Source organism: Choloepus didactylus, chromosome 15 (genome assembly GCF_015220235.1).
Source record: "Choloepus didactylus isolate mChoDid1 chromosome 15, mChoDid1.pri, whole genome shotgun sequence".
Lineage (NCBI taxonomy): Eukaryota > Metazoa > Chordata > Mammalia > Pilosa > Megalonychidae > Choloepus > Choloepus didactylus.
In genome coordinates, this window is record NC_051321.1 from 37,864,774 (window position 1) to 37,889,411 (window position 24,638).

Here is a 24,638-nt window from a genome sequence, read left to right on the forward strand (position 1 = left end):
CTCTTTGTTTGCTCAGATGTGGCCTCTCTCTCTAAGCCAACTCTACAGGTAAACTCACCCCCTTCCCCCATCATGTGGGAGATGACTCCCAGGGGTTTAAATCTTCCTGGCAACTTGGTACATGACCCCCAGGGATGAGCTTGGACCCAGCATCATGGGATTGAGAAAGCCTTCTGGACCAAAAGGAAGAAGAGAAATGGAACAAAACAGTTTCAATGGCTGAGGGATTTCAAATAGAGTTGAGAGATCATTCTGGACGTTATTCTTACGCATTATATAGCTATTCCTTTTTAGTTTTTAGTGTATTGGAACAGCTAGAAGGAAATACCTGAAACTGCTGAACTGTGATCCAGTAGCCTTGATTCTTGAAGATGACTGTATAACTATATAGCTTTTACGATGTGGCTGTGTAATTGTGAAAACCTTGTGACTGACATTCTATCTAGTGTATGGACAAATGAGTAAGAAAACAATGATTAAAAAAATAAATAAATAATAGGGAGGGATGCGGGGTATGGGATATTGGAGTGTTTTTTAAATCTTTATTTTTATTCTTATTTTAATTTTTTTGGAGTAATGAAAATGCTCAAAAATTGATTGCGGTGATGAATGCACAACTATATAATGATATTGACTGTACACACTTTTGGATAATTACGTGTATGTGAAAATATCTCAATAAAATTTCATAAAAAAACTGTGTGTGTACGTGTGTACAGGCATAGGCACAGAGAAAGGTATGTGAGAATGGTAATAGTGGTTTTCTTAGGGCAGTGGGATTTCAGGTGCTTTAAATTTGTTTCCTACGTGGTATTATGCATTGTTTAAGTTTTTAAAACGTGCATGTTTTATTTGTTTAAAATTGATAAAGTTCTTTTTATTGTGGATAAAACAGTAACAAAAAAGGAATGAAAAGACTAGAGCAGAATACAAAGAAAAGTGAATGGAAGAGAACAGAAGAGATAGGGAGTCCAAACGGGACTTGAAAGGAGGACTTGAGAGAATTAGAAATGACTGAGAGGTTTCAGAAAATATTATGTGGGACTCTCGGGAATAGGAGGAACCGGGGAGGGATACCTCAAGAGATTGACTAGTACTGGAGGAAAGGGCAGCCAAGGACTAACGCGGGACGGGCTGTGGAGTTTCAGAGGGACTGGAAGAACTGATAGATTTTGGAAAGATCTGGGATTCAGCTAGAAGGGATGAAGAGTGGGGAATCTATGGGAAGTAATAGAAATCACAGAGAATAATGTGGGGCACTTGGAGAGGATAGGAACAACTAAAGAAAACCTGGGCTTTGGAGCTGATAGCCTATAATTCCCAGCTCTACCAATGCATAATGCTCTGTGTCTGTTTCCTCACTTCTAAAACAGAGATAACACCTACTTCATAGGGTTATTAAGAGGATTGAATGATAGACTCCATATTAAAAATTTAGTAAATCATTGCGTATCCAGTGAGCACGCAATATATGTTAGGTTATTATTATAAACAGCTGCTCAAATTTCAAAGGAAGAGAAAGGCTCAATAATAAAAATTTCATCTCCCATCAGAATATTTCATTCTATGTATTTAAATTTCTCCCAAGAGTGAGGAAATGGGAGGAAAGGAAACAAATCTAACCTGCTCCAAGGACTGGTCCAAAGCTCCGCTATCTGAGCCTTCTTTACCATTCGTAATGAAAAATGAAAGACCTTCCTCCAAAGAGACCTCCATCTGTGGATTAAATAACAGTAAATCAGTATTCAGTGTTGAAATGAATGTTTTTCTGCTTAGAAATAAAAGGAACATTTTTCCATTATATGGGTAAATAATAACTCCCTTATCTATATTACTGAATAAAGAGCAGCAGGACAGACAATATCAAGTACTTTTTAACTTGGAGTATGTTGGCTTATAAGTTATTCTTTTGTTTGTTTATTTTTATGCTCCAGTAACTGCAATAAAAACCAGAATAAAGTAGAGCCCAAATTTTCTCCATTTTCCTGAACTTGCTCTTCACTCTAGACTGGTATTAAGAGCATTATCTCTCAGTTTGATCAAAATGCAGGCTCAGGTCAAACATTTTTTTTCCTCCCTGTTTTCTAGTACTGTCACACAAGTACCATCTCATTCAACTGCACAATCTTTTGTGCAGTTTGAGGTAATTAAGAGTCTTAAAAGTAGTGTATTCTTAGTTACAAACTTGCTGATAAATAAGCTCTAATTTTTCAATACTATAAAGTCTGAATCTTTTTCATGCACACATATTTAAATGAACTGTTTTAAGGGAAGTTTGGGAGAGGAATCAATTTAAAATAAAAAGTAAAACTCATAGTTATTAGGAGTCAAAGATTTTAAAAATATGTAAAAGACAAAAGCTTATCTCATATCTTGTTTGTATCCACAATTTACCTGTCATATTAACTTTAAAAGTTATTCACCTTAGGCCATTGATATATCTTAGTGTCAATGAGCAGCTGTGTTGAAGACTTTTCACCTTGATTAATCTGAAACACAACAAATAAATGGTATGGGGAGCTCAATGTTTACAGAAACAACAGACATAATTGTACTCGTAAGTCTTTTCTCCAGAATGGATAAAAATCAAAACTTCTCATACATCTACATATGAGATGTTGTGGAAAGCCGCCTCCCGAATCGGGCCTAGCGTATGCGCTGCAGCCTGCTCTAGAGTTACCCCCGCCCATCGAGTGAGCCAAGATGGCGCCTGCATCCTGTTTCCGCATAGTGACGCATGTATCCGCCACCCGCTCCTACCAATCGAAATCCTGTATACGCGATACTAGCCTAGAAGCTTATTGGTTGTTAATTGTGTATAAAAGGTCTTACCCGGACGGGGTAGGGTGAGACAGCCCACAAGGAGCCGTGCCTGACGGCCACATCGAGGCTGCTCTCCCACGAGGCGCCGTGCCCCGTGTGGGAACCAGTAACACAGAGTGTTCATCTAGCTGTAGTAAAGGGCTTGCTTTCACAACTGCCGTGTGGTTCGAGTCGTGATTCATGACCAGGTTAGTTCGCGCAGTCTGCATCTCTCTCTCTCCTTCCCTGTTTCCCCTCGCCGGCCGGGAACCGGGGACCGAGCGGGGCAGCGCCGGACAAGTGGTGGCCCGTACGGGGAAGCTCCTCCTCCTGCCTCGCTCTCGACGGTCCCTCTGTGAGGAGAGCAGCGCTGCGCGTCGAGCTTACGGCGGACTTCCCGCGCCTGATCAACGCGAGAAGGTGAGTGCGTCTTATTACATGATAGTTAGGGCCCGTGGGTTTTCAGGTGACCCCGGGGGACTCGGAAGAGCTCTCCGAGTGACTGAAGTATAGTGCCGACTGCAATCATGGGGCAGTCCGGAAGTTCACCTCTCTTAGCTCCCTTAAAGAACCTTTTGAAACAACGGGGTATCTCGGTCAGGAAAAGCTCCCTTCAGCGTTTTCTTGATGATGTTGATACTTTTGCCCCTTGGTTTGCCTGCACCGGCAGCCTTAGCCTACCCTCTTGGATGAAGCTCGGTCGCGACATAGACCGAGCGCGCCAGACGGGCGTGTGTATGGACCCGATTCTAGTACCCATATGGGAGACCGTCCGTGCGGTCCTTGAACTAGAATCGGCTACCGGCCTAAGCCCGTCCTCTGTCTTGCAAGAAGCACGGTGCGCGCTCCAAGAAACCCAGTCAGTTTCGTCAGCGGACGGCTCCTGTAAGGGCAAACCGCCGGAGTCCAGTGACTCTGACTCAGAGTCAGATAGCGATACTGACGAGAAGGCGGAAGCATCCCCGCTAATTGAGTGGGAGGAGCCTCCCGCCACACCCGTGCGGCCTTCCGCCCCGCCAATGTCTACCGCTGCACCCCCAGGGACACCCCAGCTCCCAACTGACGCCTTGGGCGGTCCCACCAAAGGACCTTGCCGAGAGCTCCCTCTAGTGGCCATGCCCAGTAAATGTAATTATCCTTTGCTGCCAGACCCGGAAACCCCGATGGGTCGGTCAGGGGAGGGGCAACCTTTGCCGTACCCCCCGCCCGAGTATACAGACCCTCAGGACCCTTTGCCATTAGGTAGTGGTGGGAGACATTTCTGGAGATGGAACCCTTTCACAACATTTAGACCTTTTGGCATGCTGGGTGGCTACCAGCCACTTGAGCCGCAGCCAGTCTCAGAAATGTACCCGGTTATTATCAATCCCCAAGGTGGCAATCGGCACGAATCATATGATTACAAACTATTGAGGGAATTGAGGCAGGCCGTCCATCAGTATGGCCCCAATGCCCCTTATACCTTGAACATGATCGAGAACCTCTCTGCTCTAAATCATACACCCGCAGATATTTTTCAGCTAGCCCGTGCTTGCTTGCCGTCAGGCCGATTCATAGATTGGAAAGCATGGTTTGAGGAGTTAGCTGAAGAGCAGGCCGCAAGGAATGCGGCGGGGAGACGTGGCGGGTGGAATGCTGACATGCTGTTGGGGAGAGGCGCCCATGCCCAGAACCAAACGGGTTTCCCACAAGAGGTCTATGCCCAGATCTTCCGCTGTTTTGTGGGTGCCTGGAAAAAGCTAACAGGTGAGGGAGAGGCTCAGGCCTCACTCAGCAATATACACCAAGGCCCCACAGAACCATTTGCGGATTTTGTAGCCAGGATGCAAACCGCAGCTGAGAGAATCTTCTCAGATCCAGGAGTAGCAGAGACTGTGGTTAAACAAATGATTTTTGAGCAGTGCAACAAGGAGTGCAAAGTTATCCTGGCACAAAACAGAGCAAAAAATTTGACAGAGTGGGTCAGGCTCTGTAGAGATGCTGGCAGCCCTTTAACTAATGCAGGTCTAGCTGCCATGCTAGCCAGCTCCCTACAGGTGGCTACAAAAAGCCCGAGAACCTTAGGGGCAAAGTCTAACGGGTGCTATGGCTGTGGCCAATCAGGGCACTTTAAGAGAGATTGTCCCAATAGACGTCAACCCCCTGCCACTCAACGGTTTGGCGAACCAGGTGCAGCAACCAGGCCGTGTGGCCGTTGCCACAAAGGCCCCCACCGCGCAGAAGACTGTAAATCGGTTTTCGATGCGCAGGGTAGACGCCTCTCTGGCCGCCCCGAGCAGATTCCAAAAAACGGGAAGAGGGGGTCCGCCCTTTCGACGGACCCCCTTGCATGCCATTCGACAACACAGGATCCGATCAAATTCGTGCGTCCCCCGGCTCAGCAGGACTGGACCTCTGTGCCACCTCCAGACTCGTACTAACCCCCTCCATGGGTGTCCAGTTAGTAGGGACCTCCTTCAAGGGGCCCTTACCGGCTGGTACTGTAGGGCTCATATTGGGAAGAGCATCCACGGCCCTGAAAGGATTAACAGTTATACCAGGACTTGTAGATTCAGATTTCACAGGCCGTGCCCAAGTTATGGTTCAATCTCAGCGGGGCACCTTAGTCATTGCAGAAGGTGATAAGCTGGCGCAGCTCCTGCTCTTACCCAGCTTACATGCAGTCTTTCCAAGCAGAATCAGACAGAGAGGGGAAAAAGGGTTCGGATCCAGTGGAGCGATTTTTGAGGGACTCCATATGTCCCTGGAGTCTCGACCTATGCTAACCATTAAGGTGCAAGGCAGATCTTTCTTGGGCCTGCTCGATACAGGGGCCGATCGGTCTATCATAAGACAACAAGAATGGCCCCCCACCTGGCCAACGAGCAGGGCGGAAGAGCCCATTAGAGGAATAGGCCAAATTTCAGCGCCCATGCTCAGTGCAGCTGCCCTTCATTGGGCCGATGAAGAAGGACACCAAGGCAGTTTCCAGCCTTATGTATTAGCCCTGCCTGTGTCTTTGTGGGGAAGAGACATTCTGACCCAAATGGACGTTACTTTAATTAGCGGCTCCTCCCCAACCTCTAAGCGACTGCTAAAAGAAATGGGGTATACCCCCGGCAAGGGTTTAGGAGCTTCACTGCACGGACGTGCGGAGCCTATACAAGCTGCCCCCAAGTCTGACAGACGAGGCTTGGGTTTTTCATAGGGGCCACTGAGGAGAGATTCCCACCCACACCTATAAAACTAAAATGGAAAACCGAGGCTCCGGTGTGGGTGCCTCAGTGGCCCTTGCCACAGGAAAAACTTGCAGCGTTGCACGCCCTAGTATCAGAACAACTAGAAAAGGGCCATATCGCCCCTTCCACGTCACCGTGGAACACCCCTATATTCGTAATAAAAAAGAAATCTGGTAAATGGAGACTGCTACATGATCTAAGAGCTATTAACGATTGCATGGAGCCTTTAGGGCCCGTTCAGATGGGACTGCCCCTCCTCTCGGCATTACCGGAGCACTGGTCGATTTTCATCATAGATCTGAAAGATTGCTTCTTTTCTATTCCGCTCCACCCTGAAGACACCCCTAAGTTTGCCTTTACTGTGCCCTCTAGTAATCAAGAGGAGCCCTGTCAACGCTTTGAATGGACAGTCCTGCCCCAAGGCATGGCTAATAGTCCTACCATGTGCCAGCTGTATGTCGCTGCGAAGCTAGCTAGCACTCGGCAGCAGTTCCCTCAAGTGAAAATCATCCATTATATGGATGACATTCTCTTAGCCCATAGAGACACAGATCTTCTTAAAACAGTTTTGTCACATTTAGTCCTTACTCTTAGAGAAGCTAACCTAGAGATTGCCCCTGAAAAAATCCAAATGACTGACATTACCACTTTCCTGGGGGCGAAAGTCGCACCCACTCATGTTTCCCCCCAAAAGGTGTCTCTCAGGCTAGACAATATACACACTCTCAATGATCTACAAAAACTCATGGGGGATATCAATTGGATCCGTCCATACCTAAAAATACCCAATGTCAAACTAACACCTTTGTTCGACCTGTTGAAGGGGGATTCTAATATAAACTCACCTCGAAGCTTCACTCCAGAGGCAAGGCGAGCACTATGCCAGGTGGAACAGGCGCTCAGTGGCGCTGCATTGAAGAGAATAGACCCTGATGAGCCTTTTGAAGCCTGCGTGCTGCCGACAGAATTACAGCCCACTGCGGTACTGTGGCAGCGGGGGCCGCTGCTCTGGGTCCACCCTGGAGTTTCCCCCAAAAAAGTCCTAGAGCACTATCCTACAGCGGTTGCAGACTTGGCCCTAGAATGCATTAAAAGGGCTGTGCAGCATTTCGGTCAGCAGCCCAAAAATCTCAGGGTGCCTTATTCTTCCCAGCAGCTTGAGATACTCACCGGATGCATAGATCAATGGGCCATTCTCCGGTGTACATTTCTTGGTCCCATTAACAATCAGTTCCCTAAGGCTCCTCTCTTGCAGTTTGTCACCCGGCACCCAGTGATTTTTCCCAAAGTAACCTCTCCTAGGCCACTAGCAGGCGCCCCCACCGTATACACGGACGGCTCCAGCTCTGGAACAGGGGCGTATTGTGTGGAGGGGGACACTCCTAAAACAGTGCTCTTCCAACCACAAAAGCCTCAATGGGTAGAACTGCAGGTTATCATTGCAGTCCTGGAAAGCCTTTCCGAGCCCTTAAATGTCGTCTCGGATTCTGCTTATGTTGTGAACTCTGTACAAATTTTAGAAACGGTGGGCATTGTTAAACATTCCTCTACAGTAAGGACGTTCTTTGCCAAACTACAGGAGGTTATATGGACCAGGCAACACCCTTTTTACATAACCCATATTAGAGCCCACACAGGTTTGCCTGGCCCTATGGCCCAGGGGAACCATAGCGCAGATGTAGCCACTCGACAGCTGCACATCTTTCCGACGCTGGTACCGTATCAACAAGCCCGAGAATTCCATGCCAAGTTTCACATCAATGCAGGTACCCTAGCTAAGCGGTTCAGCATACCACGTGCAGCTGCTCGAGATATTGTCCGAGCCTGCAACAATTGTGCAGAGCAGAGAGCAGTCCCCTCGGTTGGGGTCAACCCTAGGGGTCTCACCCCAGGGGATACTTGGCAGATGGATGTCACTCATCATTCAGAGTATGGTAAGATCAAGTACTTACATGTGTCGGTGGACACATGCTCCCAAGTTTTATTTGCCTCTGCTGAACCAGGAGAAAGAGTCTCCCACGTCATTGCACACTGCCTTGCTGCATGGGCAGCTTGGGGTAAGCCAAAGACGTTAAAGACGGATAACGGGCCTGCCTACACTAGTAAATCCTTCCAAAAATTTTGTGACAACATGGATGTCCAATTAAAACATGGCATCCCCTATAACCCTCAGGGGCAAGGAATCATTGAAAGAGCGCACAGATCTCTCAAAGACTTGCTTAAAAAACAGAAAGAGGGTATAGGCCACGGCCTGTCCCCAAAAGCTCGACTGTCTGTAGCCTTGCTCACATATAATTTTTTAAACGAAAATTCACAAGGAATGACACCTGCCCTGCAACACACCACCCCGAGTCCTCCGCATAGAGGTCTAGTCCGTTGGAAGGATGTCCTGTCGGGGCAGTGGAAAGGCCCTGACCCGGTGCTCAGCTGGGCCAGAGGCTCTGTTTGTGTTTTTCCCCAGGAACCAGGACGTCAACCAGTGTGGGTTCCGGAAAGACTGGTGAGAACCGTGACATCACCTGAAGAAGCCAAGGAACAGCTGTCAGAAACGCCAACGAATATACAACCTGAACCATTAGACCAAGCCTCCGACCCTGCTGATGATGGCGACGACCGACAAGACGATAATAGTAGGACTGACCACCCCGCGGTTGCCCAAAAAGAGGATCGGTAACTCTGTTCTTTGCTCTCCTATAGCAATCCTTCTAATCTGCCTTTTTCTTTTTAGTGGAACTGTGGTAGCGCAGGAGAGTGGTCTTTGGGGCCTGTGGCATCATCCCCCGACCCTGGCCCCATTCTCTGCTGGGTCTCCCGCCTCTCCTGTGTTTTTCACTCGTACCCTGTCTCTAGGTCTCCACCACCTGCCTTCTGACCCTCCACAAGCTTCAACGAGTCCTTCCCCCTCACCAATGACACACTGATCCTCTCTTTTGCTAACCTCTCTGTCAAGGTTGTCAACACCACAGTTGCGGCGAATGCTACTTGTGAAACTGGTAATGGCGAGTTAAGTAAGGGAGTCTTGCTTGAATTTCTTAACGTTACAGGGAAGAGCCGCCAGTCTTGTGAAGGGATCTTGAGTAAAAAGGAGACTCAAAGGTGCCTTTTCCTTCCGGGGTTTGCTCCTACAGTCTGCAACCGTTCCAAAGACCCGGATGCCTCGCCGCCCCGCTATCCTAGTGTATCGCCCAAGTTATGTCTGGCTCCCCGTCAAGGCAACCGACTGGGTTGGCCCTGTTTCTCAAGTTGTTTCACTTAACAATATCCCCTTCTCTAAGTCTAGGCGTCCAAGAGGCATAAAAGAATGGCTATCGAATGCTGCCAGTGTAGCTTCCTCTTTGTTTGTCCCAACGATCGGGCAGGCTGTGCTACAAGCATGGACAGATCGGCAGCTCGCCATAACGATGGAAACGGTAAATGGCTTGGTCAACCTTACCCGAGACGTGCTACGCCGCCACAATCAGATGCTGAACTTAAATTTCCAGGCCATTCAGAAACTCCAAGCGGAGATAGATGAACTTGGACTGGAAATAGATGGACTCTGGAGAGTGCTTCAGCAAACATGTGACACCCGGTGGCTTACGGTTAAACTCTGTGTCACTCCTGTCAGGGCCAACGTGACCGGAAGCATTTCCAGAGTCTCTGATTGGCTGAAAAGGTCATATTTTCCTGAATTTGTTAATCTCTCCCAACAGGTGGAATCTAGTTTAGACACAATTGGGGGGATCAAGTTAAAACCCGTTAAAGTCGATCTCTCCGGGTTAGGCGAGGTTCTACAGAAACTATTGCACAGTGTTTCTTCCTGGTTCTCTTGGCCCAATTTAACTAATTGGATCCTCATTGCAGTGGAATTATTGGTGGGATTAGTCGTTGTTAAATGTTTGCTAGAACGCCTGTTTCAAGCGCAGCAGCAATTGCGTGTTACCACTATGATGGCTATGACTCCCACCTCTGTTACCCCCGATAGTGACCGATTTATTAACCATACCCCTTCCTGGTCGCCTCAGGTGGGGCGCTTTGGAGCAAAATTTGTAGCGAATCGCATGGCTGTTTCTCGGGTGTAAAAGGCGACACCAGTAGTCATAATTTTGTCTCAGGTGGGTCTCTAGGGCAGAGTCCTAGTTGTGGCCAGACTGGACCCTAGCCATTGCACAGAGACACCTAGTGACACCCCCGACTCTGGTTACTGCTGTTCCTGCCCCCGTCGTTGTTCCCCAGTTGCCAGGCAAAGCACTGCAGGGAGAGTCACGTTGCTTCCAGCTTACGGACTCTCCGGTCTCCATATGACGTGAGCATTCTGGTTGGTGCTAGAGGCTCCGCCGCTGGATGGCTGAGGCCTAGTCCAGACTCCCCAAAGCACCAAAGAGGTTGTGAACCATTTGGGTTCACGGGAGCACGCTCATCACTGGAGACACTGGGTCAAAAATAAATAAGAAAGGGGGAGATGTGGAAAGCCGCCTCCCGAATCGGGCCTAGCGTATGCGCTGCAGCCTGCTCTAGAGTTACCCCCCGCCCATCGAGTGAGCCAAGATGGCGCCTGCATCCTGTTTCCGCATAGTGACGCATGTATCCGCCACCCGCTCCTACCAATCGAAATCCTGTATACGCGATACTAGCCTAGAAGCTTATTGGTTGTTAATTGTGTATAAAAGGTCTTACCCGGACGGGGTAGGGTGAGACAGCCCACAAGGAGCCGTGCCTGACGGCCACATCGAGGCTGCTCTCCCACGAGGCGCCGTGCCCCGTGTGGGAACCAGTAACACAGAGTGTTCATCTAGCTGTAGTAAAGGGCTTGCTTTCACAACTGCCGTGTGGTTCGAGTCGTGATTCATGACCAGGTTAGTTCGCGCAGTCTGCATCTCTCTCTCTCCTTCCCTGTTTCCCCTCGCCGGCCGGGAACCGGGGACCGAGCGGGGCAGCGCCGGACAAGATGTCGTATGTAATTACTATGACCAACTGACTTAACTTTCCTGGCTTCAGTTTTGACATGGTAGGGGTGTTACAAAACAAAAGGTTAAAAACATGGGAAGGAACTTGAAGCCTTTTTTTTTTAAGGAGCTATATTACGACTGAAATTTTTGCTCTTTTTGAATGAAGAAAAGTTTATTATGCTACATGTCTCATTTAAACAGTAAATTTGAAAACAAGAAAGAAAAATAATTACCTTAGCATTTTTTAGCCTTTCTCTCACTTTGCCTCTCAATGTTTCTATTATGTTTTGATCTTCTTCTGCAGCTAAATCAGGAAGTCAACATAAAAGAGAGCTAACAACATTTTCTTATAATTAAAAAGCAATAGAAGCAAAAGTACTTATTAAATACCTAAACTAGATGCATTTCGAAAGCATCATAACAGCTGTGAGGACTGGGTCACTGTCCCATAAGACCAAGAGATGCTCCTTTACCCCCTTCTTCATCTGTAGTATATACTTTCATGCATAATCAGGCTTGAAGTTTATTTCTCATTCTGACTTTTCCCCTACCCTCTGCTACCTTCTTCTGCTGCTTCCTCAGCTACTGGCCAGAGTCAAACCTTTATCCTTTCCTTTTAGGAAAAAAAGCCATGGGAAGTCATATTCTACAGAGACTGTTCCGTGGAATTTAAAAATATCAAAGCCAAGTTACTGAGAATTTGATTAAACTGGAGAGAGGGGGAATTTGAGAGGAAGAGAGATAGCTATTTTAACTACTTGTGCTAGTTTTGTAAAGTCAATATAATACTGCCCAACCTTACTCCTACCAGCAATTAGGGCAAATGAAATGGTCTTGCAGAGTATGAAGAAAGCTCTGGCTGCTATGTGTACTTCAAGACACATGTCATTTTCTGTTCTATTTGCCCTAATGCACCCACTGAAGTGGAGGTTGTCCAATCCTAGGTACAATAGAAAAATGGAGGACCAAGTTATCATTTTGCCTTGCATTTTGCTTTTTGCTCCCCCTTCCTTAGAGTACTTCAAGGCTGGGTTGAAGATGGTAGAATAAAAGGGTCAAGCATAAAACTAATTCACTATAGGTCATGAGAATCTTCATTCTTAAATGCAGTATTTCTTGGTATAATTTTAAAATTACTAGTTGGCTTGTTTACTACTCTACTTCCAGAACTTAGAATGGCAAATCATAAGTGCTCAATAAATATTTGCTGGATGAATGAATCATGGTTCAACATTTATACATTTTCCCGAGATTTGGAGCTTCCTGAAGCCGATTCTGTATCTTAATATCTTTATGGTTTAACGCAGTCTCTAGCACTAATGGATTCTCCATATTTGCAAAGAGAGAGAGGGAGAGAAAATGAAACTCAGCATTATTACATGCACTGACTTTCCTATGTATTTCTTTCTTCCCATCTTGTATTTTCTAAGTTTAATTTCTGTTTAAACTCATCTTTTAAGAAATTTGTGTTCCCAGATGAAATCATAGAATATGGTTTGTAATTTACATCTTTTAAAAATAAAAACCAAGATATTAGATTTGTGGTATACTTTTTGAGAACCTTTTTGATGTTCGCCTACAGTTTCTTCTGCTACAATGTTATCTGTCTCTTCTAAGATCTGCAAAAAAGGGAGAAGGGTTAATTTACATCTTTCTGTTTGGCATTGGACATCTTTTCATATGTTTATCAGCCCTTACAATATCATCTCCTTGAAAATGCCAATTCATATCATTTGCCTGTTTTCATCTTTTTTCATCAATTTGTAAGAGCTCTTTGTACATAGATCTTTTAATTAAGAAATTGTTCTATTTAACATCAAAATAATCTTTTTAATGATAAAATTCAATGATTAGCTTAGTCTTCATATACTGCCTATTTCATATATCTTTTAGGAGGGTCGAATGAGAATGGACAAATGAAAATACATCGAAAACTCAAACTCAACACCATATGAGTGTTAGCTATTATTTGATTGATTACTCTGTAGCATTTGACAATGATGGGCACCTTTATTTTCTTAAAACTTTATCTATCCTTGCCTTCTATCCTTCTATCTCTCTGACCACTTATTCCCTGTAACCTTTAATGGCTGTATTTCTCCCCATTACCTGAATGTAGGCACATGTCAATGCTTTGGGGAGCCTTCCCATGGCTCCCCAAATCTGTGTCTCCAGCTTTGACTGCTCTCCTGAGCATCAGAATCTTATTTCTAATCTGCCTGCTGGCATTATTAATTGTGTGTCCTATCTTCACCCAAATTTCTGTATGTTAAAATGAGCATTTATTTCTTTTATGATTTTTTTAGCCTCAATATTTCTAAAAGTAAATTAGTCTAGCAATGTTAAATTCTTTTTTGAACAATATGAAGTCTGTTTTAAGTTTAAGAAGGAGAATAACAAAAGCATCTTGAAATAATAACCGGGTATAATAAGCAAACTAATGTGCAGTTGGAGTAGAAAGAACAAGCAGAGACACACATTGGCTTTCCATTGGTAAAAACATGGATTCATGTCAAAATCCAAAGCAGAGCATTTACACGATCATAACAAAAACAGTATGTCAATAAGAGCCCAGTCTGCAGACTTTCTGAAAGAACTTAAAAATCCACCAGTGTTTCCTGTACTACACTTAAGAACTACTGATCAAGGTCAGCATGGACTAAGAAGTTCCTTTCTTATTTAATCATCATTACCTTCCTCAAGATAATTAAACATACCTAGTGTGCTGGTTTGAATGTATCATGTCCCCCAGAAAAAGCCACATTCTTTGATGCAATCTTGTGGGGCAGACATATTAGTGGGAATTAAGTTGGAATGTTTGGATTAGGTTGTTTGCATGGAAATGCGCCCCACCCAACTGTGGGTGATGACTCCAATTGGATAATTTCGATGGAGATTTTACCCCACCCATTCAGGGTGGGTCTAAATTAAATCACTGGAGCCATATAAATGAGCCGGCAAACAGAAGGAACTCAATGCAGCTGTGGGTGACATTTTGAAGAGGAACTACAGCCAAGAGGGACACTTTGAAGAATGCACAGAAGCTGCAGATGAGAGACATTTTGAAGACGGCTGTTGAAAGCAGACTCTTGCTCCGGAGAAGCTGAGAGAGGACAAATACCCCAAGTGCAACTAAGAGTGACATTTTTGAGGAACCGCAGCCTAGAGAGGAATGTCCTGGGAGAAAGCCATTTTGAAACCAGAGCTTTGGAGCAGACGCCAGCCACGTGCCTTCCCAGCTAACAGAGGTTTTCCAGACACCATTGGCCATTCTCCAGTAAAGGTACGTGATTGCTGATGTGTTACCTTGGGCACTTTATGGTCTTAAGACAGTAACTTTTTAACCAATAAACCACCTTTTATAAAAGCCAATCCATCTCTGGTGTTTTGCATTCTGGCAGCATTAGCAAACTAGAACACCTAGTTCTACTCTTGACCAAGAGATTGCAACCCTTGAGGGTATGACAGGATATCTAACTTGGGCAAGTGATTGATAGCAGTCTTTCTTTAATTCCCAATAATCTCACCCATCATTTTTAGGGTTCTGATCACTTTTAAAATAACATCCCCTTTCCACCTAGAATGCAGGGATAAAATAGAACAGGAGTTTCTCTAAGACACATGATATGTTTTACCCACTGATTAAAAAAAATCAATCTTTCTTTCTTTCTTTTTTGGAGCAAAGCAGGGAATGCTTGCCTGCTGGCTGAGAGAATGAGAGAATAGATAAATGAATACTTAAGTAGGAGAAAGAATGAATGAATGAATAACTCACCTCTAATGTTCCTTATTTCATGACTAATAGACCAAACTAAAGTATATAGTTCTTCTTAAGCTTTCCTATTATTTATTTCTTTCAATATATGAATTCTATGTTTTGTATATAGACCCAATATATAAAATTTATTAGGATTATCCTACATTTATAATTGGGCTACTTAGTATAATCTAAATCCTTATAAATTCCATTAATACCTTACCTTTTTTTTAATATGTTCTCTTCTCTTTGAGATCTTTTTCATGATGGTTATTTCTTTGGTCTCACTTTCTAAATAAATAAGAAAATATTCTTATCAATGATATACCATGTTACTGAAAGAAAACAGCTAATCACCAAGATACTTGAGATGAAAAGCACGTTATTTAAAATTTTTAATATAACTAGGATCAAAACAATGGAATATCCTATCACTTTTAGTATACAATATTGTTCTAGAAATTCTGGTTAATGTAATAAGACATGCAAAAGATATAAGAGGTCTAACTACTAGAAAGGAGCAGACACAATTATCATTGTAGATGATAGGTTTTTATGCACTGAAAACCCAAAAGAATCAATTAAAAAACTTTAGACATAATTAGAAAATTCAGTAAAGTGACAGAACACAAAGGAATATATATAAAAACCATAGCTTCCCTATATGCTAATAAGACAGATCAAGGTCATTTCCACAATAGCAAGCCAAAAAAATTCAAAATACCAGGAAATGACTTTAATTAAAATATCTGAGAACTCCCCCAAAAACTTCACAGTAAGGGGGAGAAAAGACCACTAAATAAGAGACATTCCATGGATGCAGGGATATTGCTTAAGAATAGCTGGTTAAAAATAGTTATAAATAGTCCTAATGAGAGATGCTATAGAGCTGAACCAAAAAATTTAAGTGGAAATGGAGGGGGAGAAAGATTCATTTAAGAAGTAGAAGTCACCAGATTTGGTGAGCAACTAGATGTACAGAACAAAGTAAGGGAGGAATTGAAGAAGAACCAGATTTTTGGCTTGAGTAACTAAGAGGCTGGTTACTCAAGTGTCATTTACAGTATTGTCAAAGTAGGAAGATAGATGGGGTAGGAATTAATAGTTCAGTTTGTGAACATTCTGGTGGACAGGTCTGAAGGGAGGTAAAAAAATATAGAATAGACTAGAAACAAAAGAAAATCAGGTCTAAGTTAGATAAATTCCTTGATTAATCAGTAAAAAAGGCTTTTAAGAGACTGACTTAATGATTCTTTAAAAGATTATTAACAACATTAAGATTCTTCCTACTATCAGGCCAAGATTAGATACAACAAGAATAGGATGCCAAGAAAAGAGAATTCTGAATGTGCTTTCAATTCTGTAAGAACTTCTAAACAATCTTCAAATCAATACTTGACTTATTGATGCCTAAACCTGTAAATTTTGAATGTTAAAATAATATCCGTAGAGAAAATATGAGTAGGGACACATCCTACAGATAATAAAATTATAATAAATTACCAAACAAAACGTATCTTAGAAGAATTTATTAATCAAATGTGTTTTTTCAGCCCTGGAGATTTTTTTTTTAACCTGTTCAATTATCATTCCATAAATAATATAATATAAATAAATAATTCTATACAAGATATGAGATAAAATTGAAGATCTGGCTGAAAATCACATTTGCTTTCCAGAAATCTCATGGGGTAGTAGGGAAAAAACTGTGACTTGGGCCTGTTTTTTACATTCTTACAGCAAGTCAGCTTTCTGTGTTTGCCAGAAAACTGGCTCCAACAGTTAAACCCAATCTTTTCTTCAAGGATATTGCTAATTTATAATTCTTGAAGTTAAAGCTTTCTCTAAAAGGTAAGGAAATTGAGGATTAAATATTTTTGTATCAGATGTTCTGCAGGTCCATAATCAAAGCCTGTGAATTAAAGCTAAGCAGTTAATTCAGCCTTTTTTTTTTTCTTGTTCTTTTTTTTTTCCTAGCTGTGCTGGTTTGAATGTATTATGTCTCCCAGAAAAAGCCATATTCTTTGATGCAATATTGTGGGGCAGACATATTAGTGAGGATTAAGTTGGAATGTTTGGATTAGGTTGTTTGCATGGAAATGCGCCCCACCCAGCTGTAGGTGATAACTGATGAGATACTTCCATGGAGGTGTGGCCCCACCCATCAGGGTGGGCCTTGATCAGTGGAGCCCTATAAATGGGCTGACAAACAGAAGGAACTCGGTGCAGCTATGAGTGACATTTTGAAGTGCAGCTGAGAGTGACATTTTGAAGAGGAGCTACAGCCAAGAGGGACACTTTGAAGAATGCACAGAAGCTGAGAGAGGAGCTGCAGATGAGAGACAGTTTGAAGACGGCTGTTGAAAGCAGACTCTTGCTCTGGAGAAGCTAAGAAAGGACAAACACCCCAAGAGCAACTAAGAGTGACATTTTTGAGGAACTGCAGCCTAGAGAGGAACGTCCTGGGAGAAAGCCATTTTAAAACCAGAACTTTGGAGCAGACGCCAGCCACGTGCCTCCCCAGCTAACAGGTTTTCCGGACACCGTTGGCCATCCTCCAGTGAAGGTACCCAATTGTTGATGACTTACCTTGGACACTTGATGGCCTTAAGACTGTAACTTTGTAACCAAATAAACCCCCTTTATAAAAGCCAATCCATTTCTGGTGTTTTGCATTCCGGCAGCATTAGCAAACTAGAACACTAGCCTCTTTTGATCTATAGCAAACAGAAGACAATTTTATGTGTAGAAATGTTTGCTTCTTGCTTAGCATTTAGAAATCTCTGGGTTCTGTAAATTTATCTCCACCACTGTGGTGATTCCTAAAATGAAATTTCCTAAAGCCTGTTTGGTGGTGAGTACAAATTTAACACCCAAATAGGAATGTATCTCTTGGACCTTTAAAAAGCTCAAAAAATATGGTTGTACAGCAGATCTGTTCCTGGATAGGCTTGGTATAGGCAAGTAAGCAAACAAGTCCAATTTGTAGTTTTCCAGGTTTTTGTCTTTCTATTAATGATGTCTTCACGGAAACAGATTTGATAATACATAGAAATTTTTACTTTCTAAGAGGGATGTCAGTACCACAGATTTTACTGAAGTCTCTTAATTTATATTTGCAATTAACGCAATTAAAGCCAAAGATGAAACCCGAAGCATTATTTTCAATGACTGCAATAATATCTCTTACTCATATAGAATCTAAGGGATAGAAGCCAACTTCTGTAATTTCACAACAAAACTCAGTACATTTAAAAAGAAAAAATAAAAAGAGAAATTCATTGAGTGCAACAACAACATAAGAAGCAATTGCCTAATTTCGAATTCTTGATATTTCCAAATTATAGAAAACATTAAACTTAATAAAGATAGTGTTTGTCAATGGAGGGTGAAAAGATCAAGGAAGGTATGGGATTTATTTCTCTTTCCAAATTCATTTTTGGCTCCACAAGCAGTCTTGCAACATCAGTGTCATTCAACATAATGGCTAAATAAAAGCTCAGACCATTACCAGACACATTAGTTGAGTCAAGCTTTCCAATCCAGTTTCTAAATAAAGTCTGGGGTACAAGACTATGCAAGATCCCCTGGTATTTGCTTTAATTGGAATAGAATGCTGAGCTACTAACTGTTTCAGAGAAATGTCCTCAAGGAGTCAGCACAGATTTCTTTTTCAGCACAGTTTTCAATCACTTTTGATTATTTCTGCCACATGCCATTTGGTCTCAGGAGTGTTTGCAGAATAAAATTACAGAAATATCTCCAGCTAATGGAATGGTCACAAAATATATATTCTGGTATTTAGCAATATTTCTTTTGTTAATTATAAGCTGACCAGAAATTTGTTTTTCCTTTAATTTTCCCTCAGCTCTTGTTGGCAATCTTTCTAAAATATATTCCCTTTCTTCCCTTAGCAGACCTGAAGTCAGTTCAAAGTCCAATTTCCTGTAACTTTATAGGTCTTTACTTCAGTTTCTTTATTACATAGTATGATGAACCCTTTCTTAACATACTTATAGCAGTGTTTCTCAAATCATGCTCTTCCAGACTCCTTTGATTTGAAGTAGGATGCTATGCCAAAAGTAAAGTCCCATTCAAACTTATGATAAAATTAAGGCAATGGACAGTATTTTGTCAAAATTAAAATATTAAATATACGGCACCTGCGCCACCTTTTACTGGTACTAGGATATACAAAAGGTGAAACTTAACAAATAAAAAAAATTCTACATTTAGTTCAGTGTAATATAGCAATATTTCAGAGTTCTACAGAAAGCATCAAAAATTCTAGGTGCTTCACTACACAAGTTTGAAAATTAGCATCTTTTAGTTAACCATGATCTTATTTTCCAAAACCAAAAACTAGGAAAAAGTGGTCTGACAGAGTTTTCTGATCTGTGAAGTTATACATATGATAAATCTTTTAAAGGCATCAAAACTTAGTTACTCAGTGTTCTCAGGACCAAGTCCCTTATCATCATAACTTGCTACTGTATGTCAAGAAAGACCTAGGACCCCTTCCATTTTTTGAGATTTCTAGAACGGAATCAATTCCAAAACAGGTTTCAAAAATTGTGGCATATTTTGAAATTTTTCATCTTAACAATGTAATACTTTTATCATACACAATGTGATGTAATTGTGCTACTCACAAGTTAATTACAGGATTTATAAAAATGTATTTCATAGAGTAACATGGGCCATGAAGTCCAGAAACTAGACACAAGTAAATCCTGTGTTGAAGTCTCTAATTCAAACCTGAATATGTATTTGTACTTATAGTCTCTTGGCCAGAAAGTCAAGGTTAGAGGCTATTTCTAGAGGTGAGGCCAAAGATCCTCATGTCCACTTCTCCATTTAAGACTTGCTCACCACTCTCCTACACAAACACTCGCCTGTAGCCAAATCAAACTCTTCCTTTTACTCCCTGCCACTTCTATCTTTCGATTTTTGCAACTTCTTCCTAAACTAGACCATTATGTGTTTCAAAGTTCAAATCCCTCATCTTCCAGGAAGCTTTTTCTGACTCTGTCCTTCTGTGACCTCCAACAACACATTAGTCTGTAATGCTAAGTTTTGTCCCTTACATTCCACCTTGAGCTCTTCTTTCTGCTTATGCTAAAATGAGCATGAGCTCCTCCTCTACCTAGCAAGGTGCTGAACACCTTAGGCACCCAATAAATCACACACCGGACTGGACGCAAATCAAACACTGCTCTCGAATGCTTAGTAAAGTGGAGTAGTTGCCAACCCTATTAATTCCCAAAGGGGGTGACAAACGGTTAAGACAGGCCCTGGCGACTACATGCCTCAGTGGCCTGTGCGGCTCCGGCTCTGGTTACCGGGGCCACCGCTGTAATTTTCTACAGAAAAGGGCTACGCCCAGTCAAAATACTGGAGCGTCCGACAGGGAAGGCTAGAAGGCACTTTAAAAGGCACTATGACATTCACCTGGATGGAGACTGCACTTTGTTATGTCTGCGTAGTGAAAACAGGACGCACAATTTACTCGACTTAAGAGAGGTCGCCAACCGCTCCACACCGATCCTGACGTCGGCGTAACACGCCCACCGCCTACCTCGGGCTCACACCTGTGGAGCTTGACGTCATGCCGGCTCAAGAGCATGCGCCGTGTGGCCGCTCGGCCGCCGGGACCCGAGCGTGCGCCGAGCGTGCGTCTTCGGGAACCTTCGGTGCGTTGCGTCTGTTCACCCGCTTGCTGAGCTTGTGGCTCGAATTGACGTGACGGCTGTCACTCCTGCCCTTGTCTTTGGCGCCCCTTGCGGAGGCCGTCAGCTATAATCGCCCGGGGCCTGGGGCGGGGGGAGGTGCCAAGGGGGCCGTAGCTGCCCCGAGGTCTCTTCTGGACGAAGCCTAAGTGCGGGGTTGCCTGGGTGGTAGGTGGTAGGAGTCCCGCACCTACGCCGCTGTCATGGTGAAGAACAGTATCCCCAACGGGTAAGTATAGGCTTCGAGCTTCCCGGCCTGCCCTACACCGCGCGGTAACTGGCTTCCCCGGGTGAGCAGGTGTCTCCAGGGGAGGATGCTCTGGAGTCTCGCTTTGCCCGAGGTTGCCCGAGGTTGCCCGAGGGGCGGGCGGCGGGACCGGCCCGGGCTTGCGGGGCTGGAGGCGCGGGGTGCGGGGCTTTTGGCGCCTGGCTCCTGGCTCCCTGCTGGGGGCGGGGGAGGGGGTGGCGGGAACGCGACCTGCCTCCGCTTTCCGACCTCTTCTGCCTTTGCCAGGAGAAGAGGGGGTTCTTTGATTTCAGGTACTTGAGTGTGGCCATCCAAAAGAATCCCTAAATACGGAAGGGTTTCTTTTTGTGTCTAGAGCTTGCTATTAACTTTTACGAATTTAGTATCTTTTAAGTCTTAAAATTGAGCATGCTAGACATGTTCACTCGTACCATGTCATCATTGCTTAATAAATGAAACAACTTATATTTGTCTATTTCATTTTCTTTTCCCAGTGCCGCACCCCGAGTTAAAATAACGAGCTCAGTAAAACAATATGTGGTTTGGAACTTTGTTCTGGGAAACTATGGCAGAGGTGAAGTTACTACACTTGCTAGTATGGAAAGCAGAATAGTGGTGTTATGTATTCTTTCATTCATCGAGACGTTAGATAAAGGTTTGCATTAAGCATTGTGCTTGGCGCATAAATTCTAGCATAACTTAGCAGGTGTTTGAAACTCCTACTCCATAAGTAGAAGTGGAACTCGGAAGTTCTTCTCACCTTATAATATGAATACTACATATCATTAAATGTGTCCAAGTTTCAGAATCATTTGACCAAATTGTCATTTTGAATAAAATCCTTGATATTTCTCCCATGATCCTACATTGTTTTTTGTTTGTTTGTTTTATTTCCCAAGGTTCTTTTAGTATAGGAAATTAGAAACAGTGGTAGCAGAGAAAGAAGAAAAAAGTCGAGAAATGCTCTTTAAATAGCAATAATATGCTCTGAATATTTGTACATGTACAAATAATATGTAATTCAATGATATTCCTTAAATACACCTAACTTCTGGAATTATTATCACAGAGTGGTTTGTGTTTTTAAAAAATACATATAGCACAAATTTGCTGTGGTGTAGGATTACAGTTATACCTTTGTATTTGAAGTATATAGGCCCAAATAATGAACAGGCTAAACTGAGATTGTGAAGGATTTGAGATATAATGCTAAATAATACTAGAGAGTTTCTAGTTCAGAGGGGTAGAAAAATCATCTTTAAATATTTTGAAGTTAAAGAACTTTTGGGCCAACCAAATCTCCCTTGTAGAAGTTTTTGGTTCGTAAAAATCTGGAATTAAAAAAACTTAGTAAAATGGTATTTGTACATGGCAACAATCCAAGACAGTAGCTATTTGTAATTGAATTTGCAGCTGTCTTCTCTATATAGGGAAGGACTCTCCAGTTCCCCAGTCTTCCTGTTCACCTTCCCTCTCTAGCCTCTCCAGCACTGAGACTTTGTGTCAGTTACTTTTATCACTTCATCTTCCCTATACTCTTTTCCCCCTTCTGCTGGGTACACTACATGTAGATATGATATGTCAATCCACCTAGCATATGAGTTTGCAACTCCAGCTAAAGGGTAACATCTTAAGTTAAGGTCCTTCCTCCCATTTATCCTTACAGCCATGTTGTGTCCAACCAGACAGTGCTGGGAAAGACTGTTTTGTCAAAAAACATGGTTGTATTTCATGACATCAGCCTCAGAAGATGAATCCACTTTAAATATCCCTCAAGTCTCTTAACTCAGTGAACTGCAGTTTTGTCATCTTAACAGCTAGCATGATCATGGTATTCCCTGCTCTAATGCCTTCCTGAGATTATGGTGAAATGTAAAATATGACAGTGGAATTTGAAAGTGCTTTGTAAACTCTAAAATCACTAGCTAAATTAGTTGTAATAACTCTCACAGTTGTAATTGCTGTAAAGAGCAATTTTCTTATCTGGAGGTTTAGATGTATTTTTCCTTCCGAATGGCCCCTCTCCCCAAAGTTTTTTTTTTTTTTTTTTTAAAAGAAAAAAATATTTGTACGCAGACAAAAGATATTTTGATTGGGGTAGGCTTAGAAAAGAATGAAAAATACAGAGATTGCCCTTTTACATTATAGAATATTTTGACATGAGTTTCTGTTTTTGAGGGAGGGAGTGGGCAATGGTAGTGAAGGAGAAAAGAGGAGGAGGGTGAGAAAGGACGTTCACTAAACCCTGCTGCTTAGCAAACAAGTTGAACACATCCGATATGAATTATAGTCATCTGACTTTGGAATCAGACAGTCTTATTTTTTGAAGTAGAAATTATCTTTCTCAATATACTTCATTTTTTTGAAATGTACTTCAGAAATGTTCTTAGTTTATTTGATTCCATTGGAACCTCTTATAATGATCTCTGCCTTGTATGTGTGTGTGTATGAATGTTTTTATTTATTTGCTTTAAGGAATTTCTGACTCAGCAATGCTATTTGGATTACACTTTGGATCTAGTCTCTTTTCCCAGTAAAATTATGTCCATTGCTAAATATGGGTCCTAGTGTGTATTACATATGGTGTATGTATAGTAACCACACTGAGGATTTTTATCCCCTCATCCATTACAGTCATATCCAGTACAGTTGATATCCTTGAGCCATACTGCTTTGTCTTTCCTCCATTCCACCAAATGTTCACAGCTTTTCTGTCACAAAACCAGAAGGCCTACCATGAGAAGGGCAGTTGTAGCCATGTAAGGGAGTAGAGGAATTAAATCCCTAAATCTTAAAATTGGGAAGAAGAGTAATATCATATATGATTTTTGTCAAACCTGGAATGAATTTAAGCTGGGGCCCCACTCTTTAACTATAAGGAAACTATTTATATTTTCAAGCAATATTCAGTAAACATACTTTCGGGGGAATACTGGCTTTTTTCCCAAAACTCTCTCTCCCTTCCTTCCAGGGATACCCTCTAGTTGACCTTTGAAGTTTACTCTCATTTTGTATGAGCTTTGATTTTATTTTCTGAATGTACATATTACAGACAGAAGAGTATAACATTTATTAATCTATTTTTAGAGTCACTTATTGTTTGAGTTTCATAGAGTTGTTTTTGTTTTTAAATAGTATAGTAACCGTAACTCATTGTGGTGTTTGACCTCAGTAGCCAAAATAAAGTCCCAGTGTCTCTGGCAGCTTGGCACTGAAACAATATTTTGAGAGTTTCATTCAAGATCTAGAGGTCAGTAAATCCTACCCTGCTTCTAGTTTCTGTCATACTTTATAACCACCCAAATAGTTTACCATCTCACACAGCCTTATCCCCATTCTGTCTCTGTCTGCTGATTGCTATATCAGTTTTCTTCCTAAGACTTTAAACTTTCTCTGGACTACCGACTTTTGTAAATAAACTCCTCTATACCCTCATCCTCTCTACAGAATATTCCTCCTTGTGATATTTGAAACTTGGCTCTCATTCCCCCAACATTCCATTTTATTTTCCCAGCAGCTCACCACTGTGAGAGCTATGCCCCACATTCCACAGGACCTGGAGGTGGAATCTGTATTCTCCATCTCCTCATGGCCATTGCTAGGCTATTCCATTCCATCCTTGTAAAACATAACAGAAACTCTCCTTTAATTATACCTTTTACCCCTCCTCTTCATTGCCATTTACCAGCCTCCTGGTCATTCTCTTACATTCATTAAGTAATTTAACACCCGATCAGCCTTTCTTACTCAATACTGCCAGGACTGACTGTCTTCAGGACCATGGCATCTAAGACTGTTCCATATCAAACATCCTAAACTCTAGAATTTTCTCATACTTCTATTTCTTTTATCTCTCTCTCTCATTTTTCTATATCTAATTTTACCTGACCTCAGGAAGATCCCTATCCATTGGTACAATTTTATCTTAAATCCATCAGCCTCTACTTAGATTGACTT

The 24,638-nt window shown here is 42.5% G+C and overlaps 1 protein-coding gene and 1 long non-coding RNA gene across 4 annotated transcripts in view; one reads left to right on the forward strand and one right to left on the reverse strand.

The window, feature by feature from the left end:
- CC2D2B (coiled-coil and C2 domain containing 2B) overlaps positions 1 to 20,331 on the reverse strand; it is a 161,469-nt gene extending 141,138 nt beyond the window's left edge. Inside the window, exons 1-5 of the mRNA XM_037803884.1 lie at positions 20,215 to 20,331; positions 12,499 to 12,567; positions 11,182 to 11,262; positions 2,424 to 2,489; positions 1,624 to 1,716 (exon numbers count right to left, since the gene is read on the reverse strand). Coding sequence (XP_037659812.1) covers positions 1,624 to 1,716; positions 2,424 to 2,489; positions 11,182 to 11,262; positions 12,499 to 12,567; positions 20,215 to 20,331 — 426 coding nt within the window. The remainder of the gene's footprint in view (positions 1 to 1,623; positions 1,717 to 2,423; positions 2,490 to 11,181; positions 11,263 to 12,498; positions 12,568 to 20,214) is intronic.
- A 105-nt stretch (positions 20,332 to 20,436) lies between these two features.
- LOC119510273 overlaps positions 20,437 to 24,638 on the forward strand; it is a 145,262-nt gene continuing 141,060 nt past the window's right edge. Inside the window, exon 1 of one of the 3 annotated variants that reach the window (XR_005211863.1) lies at positions 20,437 to 20,663. This is a non-coding gene — a long non-coding RNA (uncharacterized LOC119510273). The remainder of the gene's footprint in view (positions 20,664 to 24,638) is intronic. The other 2 variants (XR_005211860.1, XR_005211862.1) reach the window with 2 other exon arrangements.